This window comes from Sapajus apella, unplaced genomic scaffold, assembly GCF_009761245.1.
Source record: "Sapajus apella isolate SASKATOON/1434 unplaced genomic scaffold, GSC_monkey_1.0 scaffold20, whole genome shotgun sequence".
Classification (NCBI taxonomy): domain Eukaryota; kingdom Metazoa; phylum Chordata; class Mammalia; order Primates; family Cebidae; genus Sapajus; species Sapajus apella.
The window spans coordinates 9,721,224-9,736,071 of NW_022436960.1; the positions used below are offsets into that span (position 1 = coordinate 9,721,224).

General features: G+C 40.2%; 1 protein-coding gene across 19 annotated transcripts in view; it reads right to left on the bottom strand.

The window, feature by feature from the left end:
- Positions 1-14,848, bottom strand: part of UNC79 (unc-79 homolog, NALCN channel complex subunit) — a 279,776-nt gene that overhangs the window by 61,644 nt on the left and 203,284 nt on the right. For 16 of the 19 annotated variants that reach the window (XM_032287551.1, XM_032287562.1, XM_032287558.1 and 13 more), the window contains 4 exons: positions 11,533-11,649; positions 8,911-8,994; positions 4,929-5,031; positions 2,807-2,947 (listed from right to left, as the gene is read on the bottom strand). In XM_032287551.1, the coding sequence (XP_032143442.1) occupies positions 2,807-2,947; positions 4,929-5,031; positions 8,911-8,994; positions 11,533-11,649 (445 nt within the window). The remainder of the gene's footprint in view (positions 1-2,806; positions 2,948-4,928; positions 5,032-8,910; positions 8,995-11,532; positions 11,650-14,848) is intronic. The other 3 variants (XM_032287567.1, XM_032287555.1, XM_032287554.1) reach the window with 2 other exon arrangements.

The window sequence follows — 14,848 nt, forward strand, 5'->3', positions numbered from 1 at the left end:
TAGATGGGGAGACATGTATAATGTTGACAGTTCCCTTGACAGAGGACAGAGGGCCCACTCAGTGGTCAGTCTCTAGAGTTAAACTTGACCCAGTCCTTGAGATCTGCTATGTCAAGTTAGATATTTTCATGGAGAGGTTTGCAGAAAGTTGGTTTTCTACAGAATGTTCCTGCAGCCAGGTCAAACAGTGGTCAGAACCACATTGGACCCAGTCCCTCTCCATATTAACTCAAAATTCATTTCTTTGTGTATAACTTCCGAGACCTAACTATAAACAAATCACAAATGATAAAAGCCTCCATAAGATAGTAAAATAGATAACAGGAATATTTGTCAGTTGTTGGGTTGAAATGAGGAGAAGAGAAATGTTACATTAAGAAGAGAAATGTGTTGGTTAAGTAAACAATATAAAGCATGTAATTTCCAAAAAAGTGTAATTATTTGGTTCTGTATGTGTGGAAATATTCCATATGTTATCCTATGGCAAGAGAATGGACTATACTGGTGGGTTTACAATAACATGTCTGGATGAGTAAGATGTTGAAGAAACAGAAAAGGAGAATGTTGCAAATTTATTTACTTTGTTAGGACTACCTGTGTAAGAGTGAGCTGAGCCAAGAATCCACTTGGAGAGGAACTGAGGGCCCAGCAACCACTAACACCTGACACCACTCCCAGTTGTTTTGTTTACAGACCCTCTCATGCTAACGTCACTACAACAAATAGATAAACATTGGCAGGTGAACTAAACAGTAACAGTAATTAATGGTGCAGCAAATACGACTTTAAAGGATATACCTAGAGAAAGGGATCATTTAAGAGGGATCTAAGCAGACAGCAAAGTAGGAGATCATATGGAAGAGCTTGGGTGATCGATGAAAGGGTTATGCTGAGCTTACAAACCTTTAGAATATGCAGGGAATGGCCCCTGTGGTCATAACTAGCACAAATAAACAACGTGTTTGTAAAACCACATGGCCTCATCTGTTCTTCATGATGAAGTGGGGCATGCCAGGAAGCCCCGAATTAGCTGGCAGTTGAAATCTGTTTTCATGGTAGCTTTCGTGATTAGGCTTAGGTTGCTAAGACTTGTGGTAGCTTGCACTAAATATACACCCTGTCTCTTGCTAGTCTACCCAAAGGAGGTAGAGATTTAGTATATGTGTATGTAAATATGTAAAAATGTATCTGCCACTGGTTTTCCCTTGCTTTTCTTCAAAGCTCATGTGTTTCCATCGTAACAGTTGGCAATGTTTGAAAATGAATTGTTCTCACTTATGTTAAAACAAACAAAAAGCCAAAACTGAAACAAACCCCTCTATATAGCTATGACAACCTAGATCATCTGTTTCAAAGAGATGATAACAGACTGGAACAATAATTCTATCTGTTCTGAAACTAAGAAGTATTGACAGTAGAAACTGTGACCTGGTATTAATAAAAACTCTCAACTCCCCAAGTGTTGAGAGTTTCTATTTTGTAATTATTATGACTAGCTCAAACTCCAGGGCTTAAATGAAGTAATTCATCTTTTCTTATCTCTCCATATCCCCATATCCATCCCTTACTTTGCACATGGGCTATTCTGAAGTCTCCAGATGCAATAGTCACACTGACCTTTATACAATCTCTGTCTATATGACTCCTAAGGACACTACCAAAAACACTGGAGAGAGGGAGGATAAGAAAGCCATCCCCTCTTGGGATTGAGGAGCTGACAGTGCTTTCCTGTTTGTCTCCAACTTGAAGTCAGCAATTTTCATTTTAAAAAACAGGTTAAATTTTAGCTCCATTAAGATTCATTCTCTTTCCTTTCCCCAAATGCCAAGAATTTGCAGAATCCAGTTCTTGTCCTACCTCCTCCTTATAAACTTTCTTTAGGAAATCTTTCCTATACTAATCTTCTCTAGCACTTAGCTCTCTCTCATACCACTCATTACAGCACTTAATCACCCCCTGTCTTGTACGGCTAGTCAATGAGTCCACAGTAACTGTCACAGCAACTAAGCGCAGAGTGCCTGAGGGCAAGAGCTCTGTCTAATGCCTGCAGCCTAAAGCACCTGGCACTCTTAGCACAGATTGGAAGCGTTAATACATTCATGCGGAGTTTAATTCAATCCTCTCCTATAGGTTGTGCATGCTAGGACTACAGTTTGTTATTGAATTTGAGCTTTCTTCATATCTATGAAATACATCATTTATCTTCTAATGCCCTATATACTAAATAGAATTTTCTTAGCATGAACACTCTCAAAGCCGCTAAGCATAATCGCTCAGTCAGGTTGAAATCCCTGTTCCCCAGATGTGTGTATCCTTCCCTTATCTGAGTCGGAAATGTGAACCTGCTATAATTACTGTGTGTCTCCTCACATGGCAATGTCCCAAATTTTACAGTTAAATGAGGTGCTCTTGAGATTGCAAATGCCTAGAAAATCCATCTCAGAAAAGGTAAAGAGAAATAATAACAGCTAATACTTATGAAGTGCTTACTATCAACTGCTGATAGTTGTTGAGTGTGGTTACATCCATTAGCTAATCTAGTGATAGGAAATAACAAACAGTGGGGTTTTCTTAGCACAGTTGCCACCAGCTTTGCTCTGACATTGTGACTCATGACCCTACACAGATGGAGAATTCAGCTGAAAGACTGGTCTATTTGGTTTTTAAAACTAGTCTGAGTCGATCTCACAATTCCCAGTATCTATAAGATGGCTGAATGTTTCACTTTTAAACTGGTAGTTTTTACTTCAAGACAGAGATTGAATAAAGGACCTTCCTACCAAACAAAACAGAAGCTGACATTCACCTTCCCACAGACTGCATGATATCCAGCAGCAGCGGGGCTGCCAGGTCTGGGCTTAAGTGAATGAACGTGGAGAGGACCACGATGGCCAGTCCAAGCGTCTCTTCATCGTATTCTTCAAGAATGGCCCCACAGTCATGGCATCTGCAAAGAAAACAGAGACATGCTTTCCATGAAAGAAAGAACCATGCTCTCAAAATATAATGTACTACAGACATGGCCATTTCTAGCAGGTCTTGGAAAAGTCTGCAAAAGGAGATGGGGGGGCCCCGCTCTGGTAATCGGTAGGGGATTCCAGTGCCGCCATCACCACAGATACAGAAACAGCATACATGGCAGAGACCATGAAGATGCCTCAGATTACTGAAAATATTCTTTCAGTTCCTCAGCATCTGTCCTGCATATGCGTGATTGCTCTTGCTTAGAATGAGTGCCAACAGTTTGAAGCCTGTGGATGAAGGATTTGATGCATGTGACATTATTGCTGAGAAAAGTCAGTAACTAGATTTTTCATTTGTTGATGTTAAAATTGAAAAATGCCCAGGCATGAATGGAGGCTTTCAGAAAATGTTCTATTTGTGGGTAAGAGACAGGGCAGTCAAGTCTACAGAACCATGTGGAAAGCCTGAGGAGACGAGGAAGTCTCTTCTCCACCACTCACTCAGATTAGTTTTATGAACTCACCAGGCCTGCCGAGTGTCATATACAAATGCACAAACAATGCCACCCGCTCTTGGGTAGCTTCCAACTTATTGCTCTTTGTAGTGTCCTAATGTAGGGTCCATTTCATTCAACTCAACCAAAGCCAGCTGACAAAGTGAGAGGTTTTATAAAGGGAAGGGAAAGTCTACTGGGAATAGCAGGGAAACAAGAACTACGACTGCTGTTGTGACTTTTCCTTCTGAAACCTTCCTAAATACAGGCCCCCAGAAAAGCATAAAAATTTCTTACAAATTGACATTTTAAAATACAGGATTCATATTACTAAGTAAAAAAGAAAAGAAATGGAGTGCACAGAAAGGCAACTAAGAAAGATTAAGACTTGGGGAGGAGGATAATACCAAAGGAAGAGCTGGGGAGAGCCCTCTGCCGGCAACTCAGTGACTCATGTGGACCTTCTAAGGCACCTACACAAGACAGGCACTGCTGCTTCTTCAGTCAAGGCTGTCAGCTCATTACAAATGAATAATGGGTGGCCAGCTACAGGGATACTCACACCAGCCCCTTCTACCTTACCCTCCTCACCTTTTATCAGAAGCATATTGTATTAGTCTGTTCTCATGCTGCTAACAAAGACATACCCAACACTGGGTAATTTATAAAGGAAAGAGGTTTAATTGACTCACAGTTCCACATGGCTGGGGAGGCCTCACAATCATGGTGAAAGGCAAGGAGGAGCAAAGTCACATCTTACATGGTGGCAGGCAAGAGAGCTTCTGCAGGGGGATCTCCCATTTATAAAACCATCAGATCTTGTGAGATTTATTCACTACCATGAGAACAGTATGGGGGAAATCGCCCCTATGATTCAATTATCTCCAGCTGGCCCCACCCTTGACATGTGAGGATTATGACAGTTCAAGCTGAGATTTGGGTGAGGACACAGCCAAACCATATCACATACCTAATTTATCAATCAGGTCACCTTTACCAAGAAGGCTTCCTGGTCCAAGGGAATTTCTCTAAACTCGAAATCCTAAAAGCGTTTTGTTTTGTTTTGCTTTGACACAGTCACTCTGTCACCCAGGCAGGAGTAGAGTGGTGCCATCATGGCTCACTGCAGCCTTGACCTCCCAGGCTCAAGAGATCTTCCCACCTCAACCTCCTTAGTAGCTGGGACTACAGGCACACACCACCATACCAGGCTAATTTTAGTATTTTTAGTAGAAACAGGGTTTTGCCATGTTGCCCAGGCTAGTCTCAAACTCCTGGGCTCAAGCAATCCACATGCTTTGGTTACTCTTTATCATATTCACTGAACAAGCATCTGTGTGCCAGGCAATATACTGGAAGAACAAATTATGACTTAAAAGCAAAGCATGCTTCTTCTGAAACTTTCTCACCACTGTGGTGACCAAACTCAAATTCTGTATACACGGTGAAGAAAATAACTATGCGAGCTTACTTGTCTGTCATCACTGTCGGCTGCTCATCGGTGAATTCTTCGGGTGCAGGCACAAACATACTGACTATGCTCGGTGCGGACAGCAGGCTGGATTTGGTGGCACCTGGGTAAGCAGCAAAGGGACAACCAGTGAATACAGACAAGCTTCAAGAGGCCAAGAAAGGCCTGGTTCTCCTCTTGGAAACCCTCCAAGGACCACACTGCCTGGAATGCAACGTGGACATCCCAATTGTACTGTAGAAAGCCCTCAACCATGAAATGAAGTCAAGAACGATTGTGATTTGTTTCCGCTTAGATGAAGTGAAGAGCTAGACTTGTCTCTCTTAGGTGTGCCAGCAGGGTCCAAAGACAAAGATAAAAGACAAAGGGGGAAATCTATTCAAGGGTACCCTTAAATGAGCTACAAACATTATTTGTAGGCATAAATGGAAACTGCCCATATAATACTGCATTTCTAAAATCACAAATGCATATCAACATTATAGTTTTGCTAATATAGGAAGGTGGTAAGATCCCAGAATTCCATGCACTTAAGCAATGGAAGATCTTTGAGCTAAGAAATATCAGTGTGTTTGTTTGTTTGTTTCCTTGCTTATTTGAGACGAGGTCTTGCTCTGTCACCCAGGCTGGAGTGCAGTGGCGTGAGCATGGCTCAGTGCAGCCTCAAGTTCCGAGATTCAAGCAATCCTCCCATCTCAGCCACTAAAGAAGCTGGGGCTGCAGGCACATACCACCATGCCTGGCTAATTTTTAAGTATTTTGTAAAGACAAAATATGTTACCTGGGCTGGTCATGAGATCCTTGGCTTGAGGGATCCTCTCACCTCAGCCTCCCAAAGTGCTAGGATTACAGCTGTGAGCCACTGCAGCTGGCCTTCCATTTTTCAAACTGAAGTATTTATGAATGAAATATCAAGATTTTTTGAAGGAACCATCCAGTGACTCATTCCACGTCAGCCAATCGATACCACAGTATTTAAAACTTTGGGGTTTGATGCCTTCCAAGAAATCTGAGGCAAGAAATCTTAGCAACATGCTCCAGGGAGGAGTAAATCAGTCTGGAGATTCAGGAAGCTGTTCTCCATTAAGAAAGCCACTAGTGCAAGATAGAATCTCAGATGAAAATGAGGTACCCCAAGAAGAATCTCAAAGTGATCACCCAGAATAATGCCATATGCCACAAAGTACTAACTAAAACTCTAAGTTCTTCAAACAGGAAAGAAGGCAGAAAAATTCAATAGTCATTAAATACTGTTTCTCATCAAGGAATTAGTATCTTGGTGCCGGGAGGAAAAAAAAAAAAAAAAAACCTGGTATGATCTACGATCTTTCCTCAAATAGGAGAAAGATAATGATTCAGACAATGAGTTTCCAAAGGAATCAAAATATTCACAAAGCTAGCCAAGTGGGCATTGTGTTTCAATCTGAATTTTCGGAGGAAAAAATGGTGTTGAGCCTTTGAAAAGTCAAGATGCTTCCATACTGCAGACTCCTTTACCTGATCAAAGGTTACAAAAAAAAGCATGAGAAGCAGAACATTTGCAAATCCAAACTGCAAAGGAAAGTATCTGAAAATATATTTATGTCACTTCCTAAGCTCCCAAATGGGAATCCAAATCTTACTACCATTTTTATAAGCTATGTCCAAGATAACATCCTTTCCTAAGTATACACAAATGTATCATTGACAAAGATCTCCAACTGTTTGTTTCATAAAGATGTTACTTTGAGTGGAAGCAACAGTATTACAGGTATAAGTGTACACTGATTAATAATAGAAAAGACAAGAAATAGGCCAAGATAAATGAAGACGCCAATTTATTATTAAATAGCACAGTAAAGAGCATGAAGTTGCTTCAAGAGACCAAGACACAGAAAATTTAAATCCAATACTCCACATTTCTTAAAACGTTGACAGACCGCATGGACCAGATGTCAAAATGCCTGTGCTAAAAGTGGAAAAATTCAGCCCACACAATATATGGTGATATGGACATAGACTTACTAGAAACATAAGAAATTGATTTTTTAACTAAAAACCTCGGAGTCAAGCCTTTCAGAAGAGTATTGCCAATTACTATTATACAGTAATCACAACTAAAGTCAAGAAAAGGGAGGAACTCAAAGTCATTCTGGTAGTTTCAAACTAATTATTACCTAATACAAATGCCAAGAAAAAGGTGTTTTTGACAACAGCATTGTGAAGTTGTTTTTCCATATGACAGCATGAATGTATGATGCCATCTTTAGAGCCGTCATCTATAAAAGCAAACAGGTTCAGTTATTGAACACTGGCCCCCATGGGCAACACTGGCTGAATCAATGGATTCCTAAACATTACCACTAAAGTGGGAACAAAGAGTACTCAGGAGAAGGTGGGAAATGCAAAAAGGAGGTCACAGACCTCAGCCACTTTTGGTTATACTTCAGTTACAATAAGTCTACAATGTTAAAGGCAGTCCCTATCACCCTCAAGTTGCTGCTGACATTTCTGATGCCTCCACTACTGGCTCCCCTTCTGAATAGCTGAAGTGCACTCTACAGCAGAGACAGAGGGCTCTCAGAAACTTGAATGAAGAGGGGCCCACCTCCAGAGCCCAACTTTGAAGCTGAAGATTTTGACAAAAGTCCCTTTGGGAGTCTTGGAGACAGGAAAAATTATGAAGATGTTTGTCTCAAAGCAGGTGTGCATGGATCAGTCCCCCAGCTGCACCGATGGGCTCTTCAGTTTACTGTGAAAGACACTGACTTTCCATCTCAGTGTTCTCACCATGTCATTCCACTTTTACTGCTACTGGGTCGCTAGATCATGAACAAGCACGAAAGATTTGTTCAACCACTCTTACTTCTATTCATCAAAGCTTTTCCTAGCCCCATAGATTAAAAGAATCTCACCTCAACCACTACAGGAACTAAAACTGCTATTCATTGGCAAAGAAATGTTAGCAAAAGCTGGATATCAATATCTCCTCATTCCTTAGGAAAATTACAAGAGTGGCATGGTCTAGAAAAGAGCTCTACTTGATTTAAGACACTGGTTGTGAGATGTGATCATAATTCTTTCTGGGTATGTTGTTTTTCTACCAATGATAGGTTAATCTGCCTTCTCAATTAAGAAAGAACAAAAATAACAACTACTTTGGTAGTTAAAATTCAAAATGAATATTCTGACCTTAGCATAGATTGACCTGCAGCTTGTTTCCATGAGCAACATCAAGTCAAGTGAATCTTTTCAATGCATACTTCAGAGAGCTGGAAAGAAGCTATTAACCTATGACCTCAATATTCTAGAAAAAATATAGATTAGCTGGACCATGCTCAGAAGAGTAGATATGGCATGATATGGAAAACTGATATGTCTGAGGAGGAATGCTGAAGGACCTAGGAATATCTGGTCTAGAAAAGACTAAGGGAATAAGCACCATCCAAAAAATTATAGGAGAGGCCAGGCGTGGTGGCTCATCTATAATCTCAGCACTTTGGGAGACCGAGGCGGATGGATCACCTGAGGTCAGGAGTTTGAGACTAGCCCAGCCAACATGGCGAAACCTCCTCTCTACTACAAAGACAAAAATTGGCTGGGTGTGGTGATGCATGCTTGTAATCCCAGCTACTCAGGAGGCTGACGCAGGAGAGTGGCTTGAACCCAGGAGATAGAGGAGGTTGCAGTGAGCCGAGATCGTATCACTGTACTCCAACCTGGGCGACACAGCAAGATCCTGTATCAAAAAAAAAAAAAAATTTATGAGAGAGACTAGACTTGTTTTATGTGCAAGGGTTAGAAAGTCACTATAAGGAAGAACTGTTGGCCATGTTCAAAGATGAGATGTCACGCACTCTCAGCCACTGAGGGTGTGTGAGCAAAGATCAGCCCCACTTCGTGAAGCTGCTAAGAAAAAGGATGCACCTGCTGGGTGACCAGATGATGAACACGTCCAGTCTCCTTCAGCTCTTACAGCCTGACACTCTGTGACTCAACTAACCTCTCATCCTCAATGGCTGCCCCTCCAGGTCAGGGTTTAGGCACGTTGGCACGTTACACTGGCGTTTCCCAGGCTGTATCTGTTCTGTGGATAAACAGAGTGTTTCAGTCTTTGATGTGGTCATCTTAGTGCCATTTAGAACACAAAGAATTTAACCAATTATCTACTGGGGCCATTTTTTGGTCCCTGTTATTACTGATGATTAACATTTACAGGACGTATCCTAGATTTTAGGGTAGAGTTATTTGGGGCTTCACTACAAACCTGCCATTCAGTTCCATGAAATGCAACTAAAAGCAGGACGGCATCTACAACTATCCCAAAAAGTCCAGACAAGCACCCACCCTGTCCCCCAAAAAAGTTCAAATCTCATTATCTCCAGATAGGAAATGAAAGGCTAATATCACAGCCATGACAGGAATGTTTTATGCAAATCAATAAGTACATAAGTGATCATTTGGGGCGATGGCCAGAAAGGTCATACTGAAAACACGTGGAACTGGTAAGAAGGAAATGTCAGGAGTGGGACTGGGGGATGGGGAACAGGAATAAGGGGGAGGGGGCAAAATGGAGGAGTGGTGCTTCAAAAATGTTTGTTTGCATGAAAGATGAGGCAAAGCAGCAAGTCATGGTGCCATGCATGGATGGAAAAAAGGCAGGTCTCAGGACGAAGCTGGTGTGTGCTGAGGTGAATTGATCATGATCCATGTTTAGGCTACCTTTCTCAGTGTGCCTAAATGGCCAAATTTGTTCTTGTGGAGACCAGCAAGTCACTGAATCTACATGTGTAGTTTAAAGTGACATGCCACTTAACATTGTATTACACAGTCACAGGCTCTCCCCAGGCTCAGATGTGAGGAGGACTTTTTCTAGCACTAATCAAAATAAGAATATTGAGATGACGCTCTAGTAGGACTTGGTGATTCCAGAACCAGTTTGGAGGATGGAAAACAGGCCCAGGAGAACTCAGGAAAGATTCAGACAGCATGTAAATGGGAAGTATTGAATGAGAAACCAGAATGATATGAACAAGATTGAAATTTGGTTGAAAAGTGAAAAATTCCGTTAAATGGGTTATTTGGTAAACTAAAATTTAGACTGAAAATTGAGATCAATGTGCCTTTTTATAACTACTGTGTCCATCAAACTTGGTTGTCATTGTAGTCAGAATCTAAACTGGTTGGTTAGCTTAGGCTGAGCTACCCACTAGAGAAAACGGTAGCAAAGTAAAATCATCTTCAGAGCCCTCACATTAGCATTTAATTTTCGGAGACCTAGTCAAACAAAAGCTGCTTTCTCAGTTCCTTACGTAGCTTCATCTCCATAAAGAAGGAAGCACAGTCCTCTTTGGTGTAGGCAGAAAGACTCCATTTAAACCCAGCAAACTCCTGAGGTTGGCTGTCCAGTCTTTCTCCTTCTCTTCTTTCCTGTTGGCTCTTGGCTATTCACTGCTCACTACCACATATCACTAAAATGAAGAGAAAACACTAAACCTTTACAATGTTAAGAACCCTTATCAAGTCCAGGAGAGTTGAAACTATCTGTTAAATATGAGATTGGGTATGGTGTGTGGAATTTAGTTATCTAGACTAGAGCTCTGTCTCTCTCTCCCTCTCTCTCTCTCTCTCTCTCTTTCAGAATAATGAGAGCAAGTAAAATGATGTATATAAATAGTATGGCTTTGAAGAATATAATAATATCTCGATATTTTGCTTTTGTGGATATTATAATTCATAGTCATCAGGAAGAATATTAAAATAATTTCATATCACTGCAGCCAGAAAGTATTAACCACAATACTAAAAGAGTCTGATCCAAGAGTAGGCCCCAGGGCATATCACCATAATAAGCCCTTACATTTCAGTAATGCATGCATGTTGCAAGATGTTTTCAAATTTATAATCTTATAACTCAAATGACCCATTTAATTACAGAAGAAAAAACAACAGAAAAGGCAGGCACTTAAAAGAGGATTGCGGCTGTAGTACTACTGGCTTGATAAGGTAGTACATGTACAAAACGTGGTAACAAAGTTGAGAAAATGCAGAGTGATCATGTTTCAAATAGACAGGTCATGGCAGTCAATTTTTACTTTAAAATTGAGGTTAGATGCAGTTCCATCTTATGAGCATGGGGGTGTGCGGCTGCAACCTGGTGACCCTGCTGGCTAAAACACAGAACTCATATTCCCAAACCTACTGGCAGATCATGATGTCACTAAGCTGACAGCTGTTATCACTATTATTATTACTATAAATATTCCCTCATTTGGGGGGTAATTTGTCTTTTATACAACAGAGAATATGGATAATCTGCTGCGTGTTTTCCTTTTTATTTGCATCATGAAACCACAGTTCCATTCCCCAGATCGATAACCTAATGTCTGGAATCTGGGTCTTAGAGAGAACAAGAGTTGGGCCAGCCTCAATGGAAGAGCGTGTCCCTCCAGCACACTTGGGAAGTTTAAATAGACTTACTAATTACTTTAGGTGGTTTTGAAAAATTATCTGAACCAAAGAACATGAGAGAAAATCTATTCTTTAACAAGGGAGCAGAGTGGACACAGAGAAAGTGGCATTCGCTAATCCAAGAGGTAGAACGAGAAGAAAAAGCTTGACCCACCAGTGTCCCAGTTGCTGATGTTATGGGGGGCGCTAGACTGATGCTCCAGCTGCCGCTTCATTAACTGGCTCATTGTCAGAACTCCCAGAGATCCCCTTTTCATCTGCCTATACTGAGCTAGATGGAGGAAATTAGGAGATGATTATAATAATAAATTTCCACAGCACACAAAGGCTCCACACATCCATGTAGAATTTTAATTGATCCTTCATTCGCTATTCATAATTTTTGGTAAATTGTATGCTTCTGTTCAAATGAGAAACTAAGGCACTCTGCTGTTCCGGGTACCTTTCTTCACATAGTGAAGATGGTAACAGTGCTCATTAGCACTGATTTGTCACCTGTAAATATTTATCCCAGTTACAATTGAATGAAATAAGATCATCTTCATCTACTTTTTAAATTATATACTCTGCTATGTTCCCAAAAGGATTTGAGAAAAATAATAAATTTAAATTTATGGCTTAACTTTCTTTAACGGAGCTTGCGCGTACATTGTTTCCATCTTCTTCATAGTTCCATGAGGTCCCGGTGTATCTGTGTATGTGTGCATGATGTGTGTGTGCGTGTATATTTTAGGGTAGGATGACACATATCAACCCCAATTTTTAGAGAGAGAAATTCAAGCAAATGCAATTATGTGACTTGGAACCAGTCAGCAACTGAGGTGGTCCTAAAACCAAAATATATCAACTCCAAAGTCAAAAGCTGTTTTCAATCTCTGTGTGAGCCTCTGCCTACTGTTTGAAAAATGTGAATCAATTAACAATCCACGAGTATATTCTAGTACATAGCTTTGTTTTTAAAAAGTGGTAACATTTTTATCCTGTAAGTTAAGCATTGAGATACATCCCACCAGTGAAATGTCAAGTTATTAGCATTTCCAAAACAGAAAACAATGAAAATCACTTTTGCCAGTAGATTGCTGAGTTGGAAAGCAGCGTCCTCTGCTCCTATTCTCAGCAGGCCCACCAATCCCTACCAACCAGCCCAGTGTGAGAGGCAGACCATCATGGATGCAACTTTTCTACATGACCCTAAACACCTTGTATATTTGACAACTTGTGGTTATTCACTGTCTTATAAGAACAATTTCAGAAACTGAAGCTGTGAACTACATGCCCAAGAAAGGGATGGTAGAAACTGGGATGACTGTATGGCCCCTGGAAACTCTTCAATGTTATACACAGGTTTCACAATCATGGCACCAAGGTGGCAACTTGGTGTGACGTGAAATCAATTATAACATTATTTTTAATGTGACTAGCATGCTGTTTGATTAATGGTGGTCACAACATGTTTAGCTACAAAATAATCAGTTGATTAATCAAAAGAGAAGGGAATTCTTATGTCTTAAAGTCAATATTAGCTGAATTCATGAAAATGACTACTCAATCTAATACTAAACAGCTCTGATTTTTGTCGCTGATTGGCAAAACTTACAATGTTCTGACTCACTTGAAAAGCACAGCTTTCAGTAAAATTCAAAAACAAATATTTTCCAAGATTTAACAAATTTAAAAATTAGCAGCATCTAAAAGACTCAAAGAAAAATTTAAAACCTCTACTGACTGAATAATGTCTTCAATTCTCAGGTGTTTTTAAAGACAGCAGAATTCCCTGAGAATAAAACCCTTAATGTTTAGCTCAGTGTATAAGGCACCAGGCATGATGCCTCCAAGAACATACCACCAAGAGCATGCTTTTAATGGCAAGGAGGAGAAAGGAGAAAATCTAATGAAGCGCTAAGCCAAATCCAAAGTCTAGATCAATCATGACTTTGGGATCACGAGACATTTGTAAATTCATTTTATGGTATATGTAACCAGCATTTGAGTCCTACTGAGCTAATAATCCTATTTCAAATTATACTCTAATTCACTATCTTTTTTTATTTCTTTTATTTCTTTTTTGAAACAGGGTGCACAGGCTGGAGTGGAGTGGCATGATCACAGCTCACTGCAGCCTCCATCTCCCATGCTCGAGTGATCCTCCCACTTCACCCTCCTGAGTAGCTGGTACTACAGGTGCGTGCCACCACGCCTGGCTAAGTTTTATTTTTTTTTGTAGAGATTTGGGTCTCACTATGTTAACCAGGCCAGTCTCGAATTCCTGAGCTCAAGTGATCCTTCTGCCTCAGCTTCCCAAGTGCTGGGATTACAGGAGTGAGCCACCGAACCCGGTCCATTATATTTTATTAAAGATTACTCATATAAATTAGGAGAAGACACACTTTCATGATTTTAGTATGTGGACATAATATTGGCATTTTATCATGTGATCAAACAGATTTTTGTAATAAAATAAGAATAATTAGATTCAGAACTAGCCATTCTTCTTTGCTACAAAAAGGGCAATTAACTGTCATTTGGAAATAATTTATTAGAATTTCCATAATCCTTATTACAGCTGATTTTGAATTATTTAAAGGAAGTATGATATACTAAAAATGAACACGGGTTTGTAAGTCTAAAGGGCCTAGCATCAATTCCTGTCTCTATCACTTAGTAGGTATTTGACTTTAGGCAAGTAATTTAGCTTCTCTGAACCTCAGTTACCTAATCTATAAAATGGGGCCAACAACATCTACCATGCACATGCTGATGTAAGAATTGGATCAGATAACAATGCATGTGAGCCACTTTGCACAGTGCCTGGCACATGATAGGTGTCAAATAAATAGTAGCTACAATTACTATAATGACTGCAAACTCCTGGAGAACAAGTGGTGTTTTATTTATTCACTTTTGACCTCCAGTGCCAAGCACAGTGTCTGGCATCCAGCAGATACTTAATAAATAGTTGCTGAATGAATGAATGCACGAATGAATGAAAAATGAAGATGATGATGTTCCAAACTACCAGTCCACTATTTAAATTAAGATGTTTATCTGGTTTTTCAGGATCATTGAAAGATGGTCAAATGAAAATTATTAAATAGCTTTTCAGGCAATGTCCACATGGAACACAACACTTATCAGCACATACGACAAAGGTTTACAGAAGCTGCACCTCTGCTCGTATCTCTGATTCTGGGCAAGAATGTCTCATGCTAAAGTCTCGTAATTAACCCTACAAAGACAGGTGGACACCCTTACAGAACTTCAGTGGAACTCAAGCGCTCATGAACAAAATCTACGGCCCAGTGACAGAATCCAGTTTTAAAATACTTGCCTCCTAAAGATCCTGTAAAATGTCACGCCATTTCCACTCTCCAATCCCAAAGAGCTAAATTCAGTCATGACTTTGGGATTATGATATAGCATACATTTATTTTAAGATAATTGAGAACAAATTTTGTCAATGATGGAAGCGA